Genomic DNA, 19,083 nt, shown 5'->3' with positions numbered 1-19,083 from the left:
GAAACAAAGGATGATAACTAAATGTGTGTAGATTGTGTATTTGAAAAATCTGACAGTCAAGAAGAATCATGTAAATGTTTTTTAAGAGTGTTTAAGACTTGTGCATCAGTAAATGAATGGTGTAACTTTGAGAAACTGAGCAGCTGGTATGAATATGTCCTCTGTCATGATGTTGAATTTTTGTCTTTTTTTTTATCCTGTATTTTCACACATGGTTTGAAATAAATATTAGTTTCAAATTTGTATTTGACAATTTTCTTTAAAACAGCTCATACAACTTTGGGTTTTATCAAGAGTATAAAACCGACAAGTTCTCACACCAGGGTTCATACACTTTGTCCAAGACCAAATCCAAGCTTTTCCAGCACGTTGCACCTTTGATAATTTATGTATTTATCTGCCAGCATGACTGCATTGAAAAATGTGCATGCATCATGGTGGATAGTCCTCTAAAATTTACTTGCCAAACAGAAAAGCTACTCTCATTTGGCATTTCTTGGTAGTTAATCTTGGACCCTGGAACCTTATTTTTTGAAAAGCTGAGTTCAATTTCACAACCTACACCCAGGCATTATCACTGATCTGAAGAAATTCAAGAACAGATGAGACACAAAGTCAATGACACCTATCAGTCCGGAAAGGGTGACAAAGACATTTCTAAGGCTTTTTATGGAGCCAGGATGATGACTTTAAAGACTTATTTCATTTACACTTATGTATAATATACTTACTATATTCATATTTATCTATACCTTTTTATTATTAAGACCTAAAGTCTAATACTAACATTTGTTTAACAATCAGAAACTTTCAAGAGTGAAAAATATGCAAAAAAAAACAAAAAAAGAAATCAAGAAGGGGGCAAGTGCTTTTCATAGCATGGTATATGTCAATGCTATAGTGTCTAGATTAATGATCCAGTCTGGATGAAGGCATCCCAGACTACCTTTGTAGTCATCAGATGTCAAATCATCCTCAGTGCCAATGACGTGTAACCCCACAAATCACTACGGATTATTGCTTGGTTGTGAGGTATAAACTGGGTCTAAGACTTGAGACCACAGACCACACTGACCCTCTAAACCTTGCTTCAGGGTACATCCCCCAACCCAGTGAATAAATTCAAAACATTTTATGTCCCATGGTGATTTTTATTTCCCAATCTTCAGCTGCAGATTTTTTACAGCAACTTTATCCTGATATATCGAACCGCCTGATTAAAAATCTTAAAAATGCTTATAATCAGGAAATCACTTCCAGAAAGGTAAAGTGTTACTGTGAAAACACAGATATGTATGACTGAAACAAACAAATACACAAAGATAAACAAACAGAACATGTATGGGCATAAATCATCTACAGTTATCAATATTTCACATTAAATCAAAAGATCAGTTCGCCTTTGCTTGTTTGAAGATCAAACAGAGACTTCTTCTTAAATGTGCTGTTGATGTAAACCAACATGGGCAGAATTTGGCTCCTAAAAAGAGGAAATAGCTCCATTTGATTGGTGTTTATTCAATAAAAAGTTGTTTACAAATGAACAGCAATCCAAACCGGATTCATTCCACCATCTGATCACCAGTTAGGACCTACGAGAGATGAAGAGAAAATAGAAAGAGCAGAAGTCAGATATATCTAAGTCAGAGCAGAAACAATAAGCAAAGATTTAAGCAGTAGAGGACAAGAGGGACAAGAGAGAAGAGGTGTGAAGATGGGATTTCAGCAGCTCAAATGGTTTAAAAGGAATCAGGGAAACCTCCTTAAATACAGCAACCTGTCAGCAGGTCAGAGGGAATATTCCACTCCTAACTCGACCTATAAGACTCAATGCGAGGCTGCCAGGAAAGACCAAGAGGGCTGTTACACAACAGGAGCAAACAGAGTTCAACGTGGGAAAAATCTGGCTAAATGTGTCACTCTGAGCCGAGATAGATGCTGCATGTGGGGCGGGATGCAACTAATGGCTAAAACTGTTTTCTCACATGATTCTGCACAGATGCCTAAAATCATTGAATACAACATAAAGATGAGGATTTATTATCAAATCAAAATAATGTTTATACAAAGCACAATTAATTCTTTTGTGTAAACGATGACAAAAAATTACTGTTTTTAATCTTCAGAGTTTCGAAAAACACACCTAACTCTATGTATAATAAAAAATATTCTCTCGCATTAATTGTTGACTTCATCTTTGTCTTTGGAGTCTTTTTAATTTCAAAATGCAGTTTAAAAAGATTTAAATACACTTAATATTTTTTCAAAAACCATCAACATCACTTTAGAGAAATAAAATCTTATCTTTTATTGGTTTCTTCATATTTCTGCAGTTAAAATTAATAAAGTTCTCACCAAAAATCCACAGCAGTGGCTGCTGTTTTGAAAACAAATTTATCTATTTCATATATTTTTGGACTAGTTGTTTCCTTTAAAATTGCAGCTGGTGACTTCAGTAAGATTGCACACCATCTGTTATGTTTTATGCCCTTTTTTTGTAAATTGTAGCTTTTCTTTCTATCTGCAAGAACCATGTTTCTGTCCACTAGGTGGTGGCATGAACAAGTTGCAAATACAAGCTGACACAGCAAAGTTGCTTTTTACACATTCAGTTTATGTAAAGCAGCATTTTCACTAAAATAGTTCTGTTTAAGATAAGTATTGAAGTAAACATCAAGCCCTTTGGCCGCTAAATGATCCACTTTGTAAAACATTTAGTTTAACTCAGTCTTGATTCTTCTTTTCTGCCCAGCCGGTAGATTACTATCAGGTTTTCTTACTCTCCTTTTGTTTAGAGCTGTGGTCTTCAGAATCATTTTTGCTCAAGACACAGCAAAGATCCAAGTCAAAATGTCACTGCACATTCATATCAATGCAAAATAGTTGTAGCCCTGGGACAGAAACTGGTTTTATCCACCAACTATTTTTGTATCTAATGTGTCTACAGAAGATCAATTTCAGTGATCAAAACATGAGTTGTCAAAATCCATTTTTCTCTCTAATCCTCACACCCATTGCAATGTTAAGTAGACAATTAGATTTTAAAATCTGACTGGTGTGAAAAAAATCTGAGGTTCTCTATTTTGGAAATATCGCCAAGGCCTACAAAATAACCTCTCTAGAAAAATGGTAAGAGTCTTTAGTTGTGGTAATACTGTATGGTCGTGCAAAATCCTGCACGGCATGGACTTTACTCAAGGAAAATGGAAATCGACACAATTTGTCCCCGAAGTCCCTGGCTTTGAAAAATCCGGTGGCTTGAAACCAGGGTGACATACACTCTGGATTTGACGGTACTTGCATATTCATACACCCACAGATATTGGTAACAAGGCCTGGTAACTACATTCTTATGCAGTGAAGTTTGGAGAAAATCATTTTGTTTTCATTTTGAAAACAAAATAAAGCTATTTACTTTTACTTACTAAAAAGTCAAGTTTGGGGTGACAGAAATTCTGTGATTTCCATTATAGCTCTGTCAATCAAACATTTAAAAACTCGAGTATTTCTTATGTAAATATATCAGGATGTTAATTTACCTCCAGAGTTGTTGCGGAAGTTCTGTCGCCTCAATGGTCCGAGCCGATTGCCAAAGCGATTGTTTCTGCGTTGGGGGCCACTGTTCTGTCTGTAGGGGGCGCCTCTCCTTGGTCCCTAAAGGATGGGAGAAATACAAAGACCCTGTGTGACTCAGACATGTGTTCTTCACTTTCCTAAAAGGTATGAACACCGAACCTTATTAAACTCTTTATAACTCACCATGTTTCCTTCTCGCCTCCTGTTCTGCTGTTCAGGCCAGTTGGAGAATTCTTCATCCTCCATCTGAGCCATGTCGTCTCGATCACTGTACTCTGGACCCGGATCACTGACAGAAACAACAGTTTAGACAAAATATTCTTCTACTTATTATTTAGCAAACAGTGACTAAAGGATTAATTTGATAACGGTAAATGTGAAGCAGTAAGGATAAAAATATCACCTGATTGAGGCTTGTGGACGCTGTGATGGGCTGTTTCCTAGTATGGTGACTTTGACTCCCTCCAGTCTCTCCTGCCTCCTCCTCTCCAGGTCGTGTCTCAAGTCCCCTGGGCCTCGCGCTGGCTGTCATCACATAATCAATTTGAATAAGAAACATATCTATTAAGTCAATGTTTTATTATAACAGCCCATGATCTGGAAGAGGAATTTTAGAGTGTGTAGCATGGTTATTAGGGTTAACTGAAACTAACTAAATAACTAAAACATAAAATTCCAAAATCATTTTAGTTAACTGAAACAAAATTAAAACTAAGCTTTACCAAAAAAACTAACTAAAACTGTATAGTGTGCTTACAAAACTAACTAAAATGAAATAAAAATAGAGACAATACCCTTAGTTTTAGTCTTTGACACAACCATACTGACTGGCACCTATACCCTAGTTTGGGGAGAGTAAAATGGCCTGAATTGATTGGTTAAGACTTTGCACAATGGTAGTTTTATGTCTGGCATTGTATTCAAGCATCATATTTAAATAAATAAAACGATAAGTGAAGAGCAGCCTGTTTAAATGTGTTTTTAAAAATGTATGATGCTCAGCCCTGACATGTATTCGAAAAAACTAGAACACTAAAACTAATAAAAACTAAAATAAAATGAAGCATTTTTGCAAAATCTAAATTAAACTAAACTAAATGGCAAAATAAAAATAAAAAATAATGAAAAATAACTATTATAACCTTGGAGTGTATTTATGTACCTGCAGGGGTCCCAGCCTGGAGAATAGAGGCTCATCATCATCGAGCAGTGAGTTCATGTTTAAACTGAAACCTCTGCAAAAAGCAAAGAAACAGATGGTTTTCACAAGTGTACACAGCTTTAGGGTAAAGAATATACATACATCTAAATTAACAAGAACCTTTAAACAAGGAGGAGATTTAAACATCAGCCATAAGCAATCAACATAAGCCATCAGTGTCAATTGAACAAAAACAAAACAGCTTAACTCCTCTAGTTCTCTCTTTCAGCCTAAAATTCAGCCATTAATGCTGTTTGTGTCATGAACAAGCAAATGAACAAAAGGAGAATCCTAAAAATGTTACTAGCTAACTAAACTGCTGATTTGATAAGGCATTCACACATCTGGGTAAAATTTAAGACCTCTCAGGTAAAAGTCAGACAGGCTCAGACAGGTGTGTCAAACTCAGTCACAGCAGGGGCCAGATTCTGAATTTCAGTCTAACCTGAAAACTTTAGAGTGGTCAACATTTAACCATAAACTGTCAATGTTATTTTTCAATGGTAATAAATCATGGGGAAAAACTTTTACATTTTACAAACATTTATCCTCAGCACCAATGATAAATGATTTTGGGATTTTATAGTCAAAATGATAAGTTTAAAGGCTCAAAATCTGAGATAAAATGGCAAAACTTATTCGTTCTAAAGGCAAAATCACAAAAATTAAATGCCAAAATAATGTTTTAAAAAGGCAACTGTATGAGATTAAAAGGTGCAATCATTTTTTAAACGTTACTTATGAGCTAAAAATTAAAACTGCAGATCTAAAATGGTCAAAATGTGGAAACAAAAGTCAAAGTCAAGAGTTTAAAAGGTCAAAATTTGAGAAGATTTGAAATAAGGAGTCAAAAAGGTCCAAATATGACTTAAATTTAAATTTGTGAACCTAAAAGCTCAAAATATGAGCTATAAAGTCAAAATCATAACTTTAAGTCATAATTGTGAGATGCAAAATTAAAAACATGATATGATCTTGTTGGCCAGGTTTAACTGTACAACAGGCCAGATTTTGCCCTGAGTTTTTCACCCCTGTTCTAAGACATTGAGTGGCTTAAAAATCTTATCAAAGACTTTCCAAGGTTTTATGGGGATCTGCATAGGATCTTGTAAAAGAGTAAAGTGGGGATTAGGAGGAGCAACCTAAAGAAAGCAACCTTAGCTGACTAATTGCTTAATCTGGTGCTGTCAAATTTACGATTAATTTCGATTAACTTCGATTAACTAATCACAGCGTTCAAAAACGTAATTAAAAATCTATGCTGATTGATCACACTCTGACGCCATCACTCAAAGTAGCTCTGTAACTTTGATTGAAACATGGGTAAAAATTTTCTGTGCACTTAATTTTCATAATCCCATGAAAAAAATCCACATTCAGCAGATTACCACCACCCTAGATTGAATTGTAAGTGAACAATTTGCCTTCAGTCTGTTCTTCCTCTGTTTGAAAAGCTAACAAAAAGTTTTTGACAGCATTAGGAAACATGCATTATCTGATTGTTTTGTTGCTATTATCATTAAATCTACCAGTAATGCAATCCTTCTCTAAATATTGACATATGTGATTGGTAAATCGCAAAGCCTATAATTAAAGTGTAAGTGAACCCCAGCTCAAAGCTAACTCCACCCACTTCAAGATTTCAGAAAATGCACATAAAGTGAGCAGTTTGGTACTGAGAGGAAGGAGGGGACAAGGACCTTTTTTTTCTTCTTCTTCTTCTTCTTTTTTTTTCTTTTTTAAAAGGACGTGGCTTTCCAGATGAAGCTGGAGTGACAGTGACCCCCTTGCCAGAAAGTGAAGTCCTGCAGCACTGCTACCTCAGAGCGATCTTATGAGGTGGAGGATTTTTCCCGTGAAGCAGGCTGTGGAGTGGTGACAGACCGGGGTGGTCCTGGGCACTACCTGTTTGGGCCGTTTGCTCCAGCACCGGCGTTACTAAAGCTGGAGCTCTCGGAGCCAGGGCAGTGCAGGTGCAGGCAGGAGAGGATGGGAGTGGTCTCTGAATGGTAAAGTCAGTTAGAGGCGGTAATATTCTACCTTTTAGATAAAGCTTGTGACAAGCCACACCTTTTCAGAAAAGATTTTTCAGAACAGAAGTCCGTTTGAGCTTATTAAAAGTCGTAAAATGCAGATTTTTATCAGTTTGGTGCAAATGTCAGGAATAACACCAGCACTGATGTGTTTCATCATAGTTCAGTCAGATACTTCACTGTACAGCTGAAAAAAATGTTGAAGTGTTCACTACTTCTTTAGATTTTATAAATTTTTCTAATTGACTGAAAGCACTACTTTAAACACAGACATCATAAAAACAGGCCTGTTAATGACTGAGACATACCGGTTTGAACTGAACCTCTCGTCCAGCGTCAGCTCCTCCGTCTCTTCCTCAGCGTATCCGCCTTTTTGAGGAGCTGAGAAACGCTCATTCAGAGTGACCCCAGTGTCTCTGAAGTACTGATCTGTGAACACAGATTAAAAACTGTTTTAAGACTCAGTTTGACGGGCATTTGTGCTTCAATTACAAAACAATTCAGGCCATAGAATAAACACAACAATTCAATCAACACTGATACGCTGATGCGATCAAGCATTACTGAATAATAGAAAGCCATGGAGCTGTCAGTGTTAGAAAAGCCTCTACAAAATCCCCATCAGCCACCAAAAAATGCGATGGTCTGTATGGAACCACCCATTATCAATCAATGGACAGACAAAGCTGAAAACACCAATGTACGGAACATTTGACTTTGAATCTAAAGCCCAGTTCAGGCCAAAGTTTCAAGCTACAACAAGACTGTTTTAGAATGTCGCTTTAGACGATCACAGCAGTCCGAGCTGAATAACTGCAGCTCGAACCGCACCGTCTGACAATGCTACCTGCAATTCAGTTCAGCAAGTTGCAGAAAAGCTGGTGTCAAGAAATTGCAAACAGATAAATGTGAAATAGGAAATAGAAATCTAGTTTTCAAAGGTTATAAATGCCAACAAATATTAGTTTAAAGCAGAGTATTTCTTTAGACAAAATCATGCTGTGAGTTTGAACACACTGAAATTTCTGCCTAAAAACACTCCTTGCCATCAATTTGAAATACCAAAATTAAAGGAAATAAATGAGATGTTTGGATTTATTACTGACCTTTCACACTGTGCACCAGAGTGATGATTTCCTGAGCAAAAGTCCCAGTATGCATGGCTGTTTCTCTGTATGTCCCCGAGTGCTCCAACATGGGCAAGAAGTCCAAACGCTGACGACCAACGTTGACGAGGTCTAGAGAGAGCTGTCTGTCTGAGGAGTAACACAACGGGCTGCAGGAGGAAAATAAAGCCATCAACCCAGAACAAAAAAGTGGTAACTAGAAAGGTGTGCTTTTTCTTTATCTCAGCAAGCAGAGGTCAAATTTGACCTAGTTTATCTTAAAAATATGTAGCTTTGCTGTCACTACCATTCATGTTTATCTTTGAAAGGGAGGAAACCCTGCATGACCCTGAAGTGTATAAGTTATTTATGCATTACAGCACTAAAAGGCTAACAAGCTGTTTAAAAAAACCAAGTTCACAATGATATATTCTACTGAGAACTTAAAACACTTCATTTAGCCTTCGAAGCCACTTAAAACGGGAAAAAGACATAAATCAATGACTACTGTTCGTTTTGAAATGAATTGAATCAAAAAAAATATTTCGTCCCTGACACCGCTTGTCAAAGAAGTTAAAAAAAAACAACATATTTACCTTACCCAACAAACTTACCTTTCAAAAGTTCCATTATTGACAACTTTTACCATAACTAAATCCTGTTTGGTGACTGAAAAAGGGGTTGTTCACCCTTAATGTATACTAAACTGTATGAGGTTTTTATGGGTATTTTATGGGTATTATGAGGGATTAAGCTTAAAGCCAGAGGAATTCACTGTTATCTGGTTTAAACCTTTCCTGGTCAGGTGAGTTAAAGAATGGGTGAAAGTTCACATTTCTCTTCATGTGTGAATCAGTGGATCTTCTTTTTGGCATCAGGTCTTTGGTTCTCAGGTCTACAGATTAAATCTCAGCCAATGCATCGGACTTCAGCCATGTTCTTGCCAAGTTGAATATTGTCAACTTTTGCCACAGCTTTCCTTGTCAACTCCTCTGGCTCTTTCACTTGAAACGGAGACCTTCACTTCCATTCTCTCTTCTGCAAACCCAGGATATTGCACATGAAACAAGCTTCTTCAAAAAGCAACCTTCATAACACACCACTTTTTGCAGGAAACTGAAATATTTACAGACTCTGTGGGTACAGTATTATGTTCACGTTTCTTCCTCCTCCATTTAGTGGTTCTGTTTGTTTCCTCGTCTTGAGCATCTTTGATAATGCTTCACTGCCTCCTTTTATGCAGTTCATAATTCCAGTCTTTATCACGTCCTTCTTCATGAACAATGATGCGGTAATTTCTCCACACATAATCTCTTGATCAAGGCTTCTTTTTGAGCGTCAATGTTGCTCCAATTTTTCCCTTTGAGACAGTGACATTTCCTTTTTTTGGCATCAACTCCTTGGCTTGTTCCAAATCTCAAGACTTTTATTTCTCTTTCAACTGGCTGTCCATTCTGTTTATCATGAGAATCCTCTTCATTTTCCTCCATTTGTTTTTCCCCAGGATTGACTGGTGTGTATGCACTTGGCTTCCAACGGAAATACATTGACAAGCATTCTTTTTCCTTCAAACAGCACCAAAGTGTATGCTCTAAGCATTATTTTCTTCAAGAGGTGTTTTTGAGTACTATTCCTTAAAGCCAAAGACTTTAGAAGATTGCATTTTATCCATCAGATCCCACAGAAAGCTGACCATAAAACTCCTTAGACTGTACATATTTGTCTGAGCTTGGACAAGTGTCCATAATCCAGAGTGGTGATGCTTTAGATCGTCTTTCTGTAGTATCACTTTCTTTAGAATCAGTATCTGACCATGTAAGGCAGAAGACAAGGACATAAATGCGCCAAGCTTATCTGAGGCTAAAGGAATTCTGTCCGCTGCTGTTTGTCTCCTCTTCATCCCTCATAATATATAGGTTATCTGTTTGCACACTTTTATTTCCAAATTTAGATTTAACATATGTCCAAAATCTCCTGTCAAGCTCCTCTTCCTGTCAAAGATCTTGACTTTCTCCTTCATTGTGTAGTACATCGTTTTTCTTGGTATGTCCTTCCTTTCATAGCTTCTTCTTTGAGTCCAAATAAAGCCAGTGAGCGCATCTCCTCTCAAATAAATCAATGGTGCTTGATCATACAGAATATGGGACAGCTTTGTTCTCAGAGAGTGCCATATTTCTCCTCAAGCACTGTTTGGTTTCCCTCCTTCAAACAAGGTAACATGTTTCCACTTTGTGTCAGCCCTGTTAGTTTAACCTTTCCTGATTCCACTTCACAAACACTGAATGATATTTTTCCAAAGTAAGAGAATCCTTAATGCAAACTGTGAAAGTGATCCCATCCAGGGGCCTCAATATGCAGGTTCTTTCCAGAGGGTCTGTTCCATGTACTGGGGGCAATGTTTGCATGTCTTGGTTGGTATTCCAATATGGAAAGTTCAGCATCTTTTGTTAGTTTGTCCCAAATACAAAAGCAAATACTTCCTTTGAGGTCTCTGTCACATCTTGAAGTTATTTAACTGAGTGATGACTCAAGCAGCATCCATTTTAAGAGGTTTTTAGGGGGGAAAGCTTCAATAAAGAATCAATCCTAATTTGCTCGTGTTTTGAAAAACCTTTTTGAGAAAATCCAGTGGTGGTGTAAGGGTCCACTTTTTGACCATCCTTCCATGCAGTCAAGCTTCTTTAGTTATCTTAAATAAAAATAAATAAAAAAAAGCAGCATGCTTAATATCCAATGGTTAATACCAGATTGCACTGGCAAGCGTGGGTTGCTCATTCTAGAGAATTACTTCTCATTTGTGGCCTCCTCCATCAGCCTCTTATCTCTGCGAAACTTCAAGACTGTTCAGAGAACTTGGTGCAACTGATGACACATATTCTTTTTCAGGATTTCCAGAGTTAACTTTATGAACTTGTCCAAGTGTAAATGATCCTCAGTGGGTGTTGTTTTGTTGGGTTTTCAACCAATCATTTGAGAACTCAATCTGTTGCAAGTCTGCTTTTGGAGGTCTTGCTTTGCAACTGCACACGAGATCCACAGATCCATCCATTTCACTAGTGCCTCCACTCAACAGCAACTTGATAGTTGCTTATGAAAACAAACATTTCAAACAAGTTTCCAGGTGGTGGGAGAATGTCTCCTTTGTGGTGAGTGCCATACAACTGGATTTGCAGGTTGTGTTACCTTGTTCAATGACATGCATCTTATAAGAAAAAGCCCCCTGGGCTGCTCAGTATATGAATGACAACTGTGGTTTCATTTCTTCAGGAGGCACAAGAATTTCAGTCTTCTTCATACAAGTTTTCAGCAACAAGTAATGTGTCTCTTCCTAGGGTAATCCAACAAGTTTCTTTTGAAGGCAACTTCATGTTGGGCTGTCGCTTCATGAAAACCCTGAAGCATCCTGGCCATATGATGCAACAGCAAATACAACTGGTAGACTTTAGGACCAGCAGCAAATTTCAGTATCCATAAGGTAAAATGTTTGATGCAGAGGTTTAGACTCTTGCAGAGTATCCAAACTGTACTCATCTCCAGTTGCATGAAAAAAAGAGATGACCAGTGATTATCTCTGTTTTCTACCAGACTCCGACTGTTTCTTCACTTGTTCCATGTCTTTTCGCAAGCATCAAAAGAGAAGTGTGAACTTTCACCGCTCACCAAAAATGATTTGATAAATGTTAATACCGTACCTGTTTTTGTTTACGGGTTGGCTCATGTCCACTTTGATGGTTAGCGTTTCCTCCGTCACGACCTTCATGTTATTGGGTTTCTGATCTTTCCATTCCTGTAACCTCTGACGGGGCATTTTAGGGTCCAAGTTGATCCCATGCGGTGGGATTCGATTCAGACTTCTGGGCCTGTCTGCTTCCCATCTATGAGGTCTATCTTCTTCTGCCACGTTGGGCTCTTCCTCAATGGGATCCTCATAACTGTCCCTAAAGGGTTGGTACCCTTGTCTTGGTCCTTCATCAAGGTTATCTTGATTTCCCTGGAAGGAATGCTGTACATGTGGTTTATTTCTAGGTTGCCCAGTCTTTCCAAACTGTCCACGGCTACCACGCCCTCTTGCTGGACGAAAGCCTCCTCTCCCCCTGTGGTTCATGGGACTATCCCGACTTCCATAACTTGCAGGGCTTGGTCTTTCTTCAGGGGTCCTCGTTCTTTCATGATAGTTGGAATCCCTCCAATCATCTTTAAAATGTCGTGGTCTTGTGTCTTCCCGATCTCCTGACCTGTGCTCCTCAAAGTCATGGCTGTGATTTCTGCGATCATCAAATTGTTCCCATCGAGCCGGTTCTCTTCTGTCTGGGATGCCATGATCATGTTCAACAATGAGGGGTCCTGAGTGCCGACTATCTCCGCGGGGGTGGCTCCCCTGACGTTCTCCTTGAAACCTATCTCTGGGTGAGTCCATCGAGTAATGCTGTTCCCCAAAGTGCTCCTCATTCCTGTACCTGTGACGGCATAAGAGGAGGTGACACTGTTCAACAGCGATTCATGCAACTTTAATGTCTTTTCACCTGGTTCTAAACTCACAGTTAAAATTATCTTTCAACGTTTTAAATTTTTTAAAAACCAAATGGCTGATTTACCTATTGACTAGAGATGCCCCAAATGACCAGGAACTAATCATTAAAATCAGCCATCATTCTTATAAAAAAATGACGCTTCTGGTCATTGATCACCAGTGGTAAATACTCTGCTGTCTGCAGCTGAAAGAAGTACAGTGTGTAGCGTAATTATCAAATTCAACTAAAGCACAGCCTTTAAAGCCTTAAACACAGCAGCACACCCTTAGCACAAACCAACAGCAGTGCATCAACAGTCAAACTCCATACCACCACTGCTGGTCCAGGTACTTGATACCAGAGTCCAGATCCCATTCAGGGCTTGTCTCCTGGCCATACCAGTTAAGTTAAAAAAATGATAGGAGCAGTGGTATTTCACCAGTGGCTGAGGCCTCCCACTTACTCTACACCTTTAACAACAAATTGCACTAAATATATTTTTCTTTGCTCTTAAACATACGGCTACTATGGCAGCTGAGATGGACAAAACAACTGTTTTTTCAGATAACACTTTGCCACTTGCAGTTGGCTGAACCAGGAATAGAGCAGCGCCATAAAGTGCTGCGAAGCAGCGAGTGCACAAGTCTGGCAGAGACTGGTGTGGCTGTGTACATACATAATAATGGGGCAATCATTTTGACGCATGTTGGTGTGTTTTGCACTTTAGACCGTCAGCTTGACAATAACCACCAATTCATGTGCTGCTTCTGCAGGACAGATATCATCCTCCGCTGAAAGCAGCCATGGTAAAATCCCGAAACTTTTTAAGGAGTCCTGTTAGTGAAAAATATGAATCCAGTATTGAAACTGACAGGATTAAAGCTAGTTAACAAAATCAACAAGGCAACATAACATTACATTATGATGTGTTTAAGATCTCATTAAAACTACTGGGTGAAGGTAATTACAATGCAATCATGTGTTCAAATTTAACTTCAAGAATAGGAAATTTAGATGTTTGTGAGAAACTTTAAATACTAAAGTTGTTTTGGATGTAATATTTGTTCCTTTCTCAGCACGTAAAAGCCTGCTGTTGACTAAATGATGACTTTGCCACTTGTACGAGGTCCCAGTGAGCTACAAGGCAACATACGATCAGTCTCCGCTATTCTCACATGTAGATGATCAGTACTGACAGCAAAAAAAAAAAAAAAAAGATTGGGGCATCTCTTCCATTAACACAGCAAAAAAGACCTTTTAAACAATGTCTTCTTTCAAATAGCCATGTGCTTTCATAATATGATGTTCAACATAAAACATCCAGGATTTTTAGATTTAAAAAAAATGTTAAAGGCAAAAAAAAAGACTTCAAGCCATGCAATATTTGTAGGATTAATACTTTTTGAGCTACGAAGAAAAATAAATCATGATGAGTTAGAAGGAAGAATTTTGCGCAATAGAAAAGAGAGATGAGAATCTTCTGCATTCTTCGATTCCTTTTTCACAGTGACAGTGCTGCAAAGCATTTGGCGTTAAATTTACCCCGGGTTATTGGTGTCATCCATTTCTCTTCTTTGCCTTTTAAAGTGTGGGCTCCTCTCCTGGTGTGAATCCTCCCATTGTCTGTCTCTGTGCAGACCCTGTGTGCTCCTCCTTCCTCTTTCCCTTCCTACTCCTGCTCGTTGGTCATCTAACCTCGCACCAGGGTTGTGGTCACTGTACCTCCCTGCTCCTCTGCCTTGCCCCTGCCCCCCCCTCCTCCAGCCCATCCCTGGCTCTCTCTGGTCCGAATCAGATCTCTGCGGCAATCTTTCCCTCTTAAATCTTGGAGGCGAGTTAGGTGACCTTCCTCTGTCTCCAAAGTTTGGGTATGCTTCTCTGAACCCTCCTATGCGTCTCACTCCATCTTCTCCTCCATCATGTAGGGGGGACATCCTCCTTTCCTCATATCCATGTGCATCATGATGAGGTGATGGCCTCCTGTGATAAAACTCCTCCTTGTTTGGGCGACGGTGACGTTCATCCTGGAAAGGAGATCTTCTCTGACCTTCTGAATGCATGTTTTCCCTTGTGTAGTTCCAGTGTTCTTTAGAAGCTCCTCTGTGGTGGTGGGGTCGTCTGCGGTCTGTGGGCTCTCCTTCCAACTCGGCAACGACTTTATAAGGATCAAATCCAGGTTCCTCCCATGGGAACCTCCTGAGAAAGCAAATATTTACAGACTCATGTCACTTAAGATCTTAAGTAAACAGGGTTAAGTTTAACACAATAAATAAATAGGTGAATCATCAAAGAGATCAAAGCCTGAATTTACCTGTAATTTGGGGATCCAGAACGTGGTCTCGACATTTTGTCAACCTAGAAGAAAAGGACAGTTTTTGTTTGAACTCATCAACTTCATCTGATGAGAATGTTTGGAGGAAAAAATCTACCAAGGGTCACTTTCTTCATTGTCAAATTTCATCACATTTCTATGATGGAGAAAGCCTGTTTAATAATGTTAATTTTAACAATCCTTGCTGCCAAAAAAATACAGAACAATAGGAGAGGTGCAGTGGAAAAGTTTTATTTTCAAATGGAAAACAATGACCAAACACCTGCAATCTGAATTAGTGGGGATGCTGAGCATCCACACTATTAATTAAATGACACGCAAGGGTATATTTTGCAGGTCTGTTGTCTTAGACAGTACTTGTTGAAATTGCAGTCCATGAAAGTAATAAACTAGCAATTTGTTGCATGACAGGAGTCCATCTAGTACTATAGTTGCCCTGATACCAGGATTTCAAATTTGGATTCAAGCAAAAATCAAATGATATCTATATCTGTTTGAATGCCACAGTCAAAACAAAAGTCAAAGGCATCCAACATTGGGAACCTTCCAGTTTTCAACATTTAAAAAATTATGAGCAAAATCCTTAACAGTGTTTAAACAGCATACATACATGGGCCTATCTTAAATCAAAACATCTCTTGCGGCACTGGTCACTTCGAGTCTCCCCCTTTCAATCTCACAATTTATTAAAAACATGGTAGTTTTCAGAACTCTCCAGATATGGTTTCAATTTAGGAAAAACATTGGGCTCAAACAGCTTCTCAGGAAAAGTCCTATATCTAATTATCCCCTCTTTCCCCTGCTAAATTAGATTCTGTATTCTGGAGGTGGCAATAACTAGGCTTGTCTAAACTTATAGATATGTATATAAATTGTACATTTTCAACAAAAGATACATTTTTTTTTATCAAATTTACACTGATACCTTGAAAAAACAAAAAAAGCTTTTTTCAGCAACAGACTTTCCAAACATACACTATATGGACAAAAGCATTTGGCCATGCCTGTCAATTATTGAAATCAGGTGTTTCTATTAGACCCACTGCACAGGTCTAGAAAATCATGCCAAGCGTCAAATGGAGTGGTGTAAAGCATAGTGATAAATCACGCTTCTTTGTTTGGCAGTCAAATGAGTGAGTCTAGGTTTGGCAGATGCTGGGAGAACGTTACTGTGAACTTTGGTGGTGGAGGGAGGGCCCTCTTATCTCCAAGGCCAGTCTTAATGCTTCAGCATACCAGGACTTTTGGACAATGCTATGCTACCAACTTCGGGGCAACAGTTTGGGGAATTCCAACATGACTGTGCCCCAGTCCACAAAGCAAGGACCTGAGAACCTGACTGGCCCACACAGAACCCTGACCTCAACCCTATCCAGCACCTCTGGGATTGACTGGACAGGGATTGCTAACCGCGCCTCCCCCTCCAACATAAGTGCCTGGCCTAATAAATGCTTTACAGAATGAATGGGAAACACTCCCTAGCCTTGTTAAAAGCATCCCAAGAATAGTGGAGGCTATTATAGCAACAAAGGGAGTAAAACCAAATGAAAGTACATTTATTGGAAGGCCGTGTCATCACAGCCCCTGCTGGTGTAAAGGTCGGGCAGCCAAATACTTTTGTCCACATAGTGTAGGCATAGTATCCGTAAAAGTTCATCACTAGTCAACACGTTCACGTTTTACAGTAAGGGGATCACTTAGAACGCGTGGGAATAACGGATTTTACTAATTTCATAAAGCCTTTTCCTGTTAAAACTGTTTCGCACTGATCTGCTACAACGCTATAGAATATAACCAGTTTGGAATGATGTGGCTCAAACTCCTTTTGGGTGACAGCACAACATCACAGCCCTACTGACCATGCATGGACTATTGGGCTTTAGCTTTGCAGTAGTTGTGCATGTATGCATATTAGCACACGAGCTAACTATTTCTAAACGTCTCCGCCCAAAACGTGCAAGGTTATCATGGATACGCATACAAAACGGGATAGTCCATGATGGTTTAGTGTTAATGTTATCCAAAACAAAGTGTGAACAAACTGTTCTGTGAAAGAAGCTAACCACTCGCTAATGCTAAAGCTAGCGAGCAGCTAACGTTACGCAGTTACCTTACCTTCCTCCGAGCCACGCGCCAAGGGACCGCGGCTAACGGTCGCTAAAGTGAGGTAAAATAAAACTGGACTAAGAACCCAATAAAATAGATTTGAAAATTTATAACGCTATTTCCAACCAGATATATCCAAGAGCTAGCTAACTGTATCGAATTTCCCATAAAAGTCTTCCAGAAAATGGCTGAGTTGTATTAAAGGCGAAGGCGGAGGTTTTCACAGCCGCCATAAAGCACCGATTTAACACTTCCGTTTCGGGTCTTCAGAATAAAAGTATTTGTCATTAATCAACAGTAAAACTTAACTAAATAACCCAAAACAAAGATTAGAATAGAAAATGTTGACCAAGCTTTTATTCAGTTTTATTCAATAAAATTATAAAAACTTTATTAATCCATCCAGAGGTGACTGGTGTGGAGAAACTTTTATATCATAGACAGAAGAGAGCAAATTAAATTCAAGAACTGAAATATATTTTAAGTCCTAAACGAATACTAATTTAAACGTACTAATGATTAAACAGGATGACTTAAAAAATCGGTTCAGTAGAATATCATTTTTAAACCCGGCATAAATAACAGATTTTTACACTTCCGCTTCGCGATTTCAGAATAAAACTATCTGTTGTGCATCTTCAACTGGCTAGAATTCCTGTAAATCTCTTATCAGTAACAACTGAAATAAAAAAACATTCACCCAGCTTTTTTGATACCACAATTCAGCTTCTATTTATACCAAATAAATTAAATGATTATTAATCCTTTAAGTTACCGTAAATTGGAATGTAAATTCTTTCTTACATTTAGAAATTTACATTTTTTTTTTTTGCAACCAAATGCCAATTGTTATATTTGTAATTCCTCAGCACCCATGACAGCCAAGAGCATATTATTGGGAATGAGGTATCTTTAGATACTAGGCCAGGTAAGTTTGGATGTTTTTCCCTTAATAGATAAAATCATCATTTAGAAACTGCATTTTGTATTTACTTGGGTTATCTTTGTGAGATATTAAAATTGGTTTGATGATCCAAAACATTTAAGTGTGATAAACATGCAAAAAAAAAAAAAAAAAAATCAGGAATCAAAAGAGGGGGCAAATACGGTTGGCAATGTATGTAGTTCAGGCCTGTAGCCTGAAGGGGGGTTCAGGGGGTTTGATGAGAACACCCTGAGAGATAGCGGTCCAGAATATCAATTTTTTAAATCGATAAATAGATAAAATGTCTATACCGATATTAAAATGTAGTTCAGACCTTAAAACTTAAGCCTTTGAACACACACAACTTGAAGTTTGAGGGTGAACGAATAATACATTTTAGTCCTTAAAACAGACTTTAAAGTGTAACGAATGATGATGAATAAAGCAAAAGACTTCAGCTGACACAATTCTATCAGTTCTATGGGTTATAAATACTGGCAGAAGTTTTGCATTTCTGGAAAAATCAAGGCTGATCAGAAGCTCTTTTCTTGTTAAAGCAACACTCTAGATTCCATTAATGATTGCTTTAAGAACTTGTGCACACAATTTACAGTACAGCTGCATGTCATTTGAAGCTCCAAAAATAAGGGAAGAAACTGCAAAACAAGGTCGGTTTTTAGGGGAAAAAGACTCCCTGCTCCACTAGGCTGGCTGCAGGTCTGTAGTTTTCAGCAGGTTGAAGTTCTAGCAGAGATATGCTTCAAACCCAAATGCAAACAGTGATGCTTGATTTAATGAGCTAATTACAGAATCGATAATTATTATATCTTTTAATGTCAAGACAAGAACACCAAAAAACTAGCAATTTAATTATCATTACATAAATATTTCTACCTTTTCTTTGTGCATGGTGTCAGTAACGTGATGAGCCAATCTGGGAAACCTTACATAGTGAGCGTTTGGGAAAGGGCAGAGACTTTGAAAAAAAAACTCTGAGGGCAATTGGATGAACATTCTGTCTGTCACATCTTCACGGGCCAATCAGAGCAACAAGACACATGATGTAGCTGCTACCTCCATCGAGAACTGCATAACATGAACCATAACGACTGTAGACATGCCAGTACATGACTTGTTTTTGAAAACAGCGCAGTGCTGTTCTTTGCTCCTCTTTTGACAAAGAAATGTCAAGTTCTGATAAAACTGGTGCTTTAGCAGCATCCACGCTAATGTCTTCTGCCATAATTCCACTGGCCTCTTGTTGTTGCTTGCTTACGTCATGACTCAGCCGCC

General features: G+C 38.4%; 1 protein-coding gene across 3 annotated transcripts; it reads right to left on the bottom strand.

The window, feature by feature from the left end:
• Positions 1-1,119: 1,119 nt before the first annotated feature.
• On the bottom strand, positions 1,120-17,092 carry zgc:112982 (uncharacterized protein LOC503771 homolog). Of its 3 annotated transcripts, none has more exons than XM_041814625.1 (11): positions 16,870-17,092; positions 14,739-14,782; positions 13,970-14,623; positions 11,609-12,373; positions 7,917-8,086; positions 7,119-7,239; positions 4,739-4,811; positions 3,980-4,101; positions 3,760-3,865; positions 3,540-3,654; positions 1,120-1,592 (listed from the first exon to the last, which is right to left on the bottom strand). In XM_041814625.1, exons 2-11 carry the CDS (start codon positions 14,771-14,773, stop codon positions 1,579-1,581), a joined length of 2,175 nt encoding a protein of 724 aa, XP_041670559.1. In that variant the 5' UTR covers positions 14,774-14,782; positions 16,870-17,092; the 3' UTR covers positions 1,120-1,578. The 3 variants fall into 3 exon arrangements, with proteins under 3 accessions (XP_041670559.1, XP_041670558.1, XP_041670560.1); XM_041814624.1 differs by having other exon boundaries at positions 16,875-17,092; XM_041814626.1 differs by lacking the exons at positions 1,120-1,592; positions 3,540-3,654; positions 3,760-3,865; positions 3,980-4,101; positions 4,739-4,811 and adding an exon at positions 6,478-6,779 and having other exon boundaries at positions 16,875-17,092.
• Positions 17,093-19,083: the final 1,991 nt, after the last annotated feature.

The sequence above is a fragment of the Cheilinus undulatus genome, linkage group 19, assembly GCF_018320785.1.
Source record: "Cheilinus undulatus linkage group 19, ASM1832078v1, whole genome shotgun sequence".
Classification (NCBI taxonomy): Eukaryota; Metazoa; Chordata; class Actinopteri; order Labriformes; family Labridae; genus Cheilinus; species Cheilinus undulatus.
Note: the sequence above shows the minus strand (reverse complement) of the source record. Positions and strands in the feature narration are given on the sequence as shown.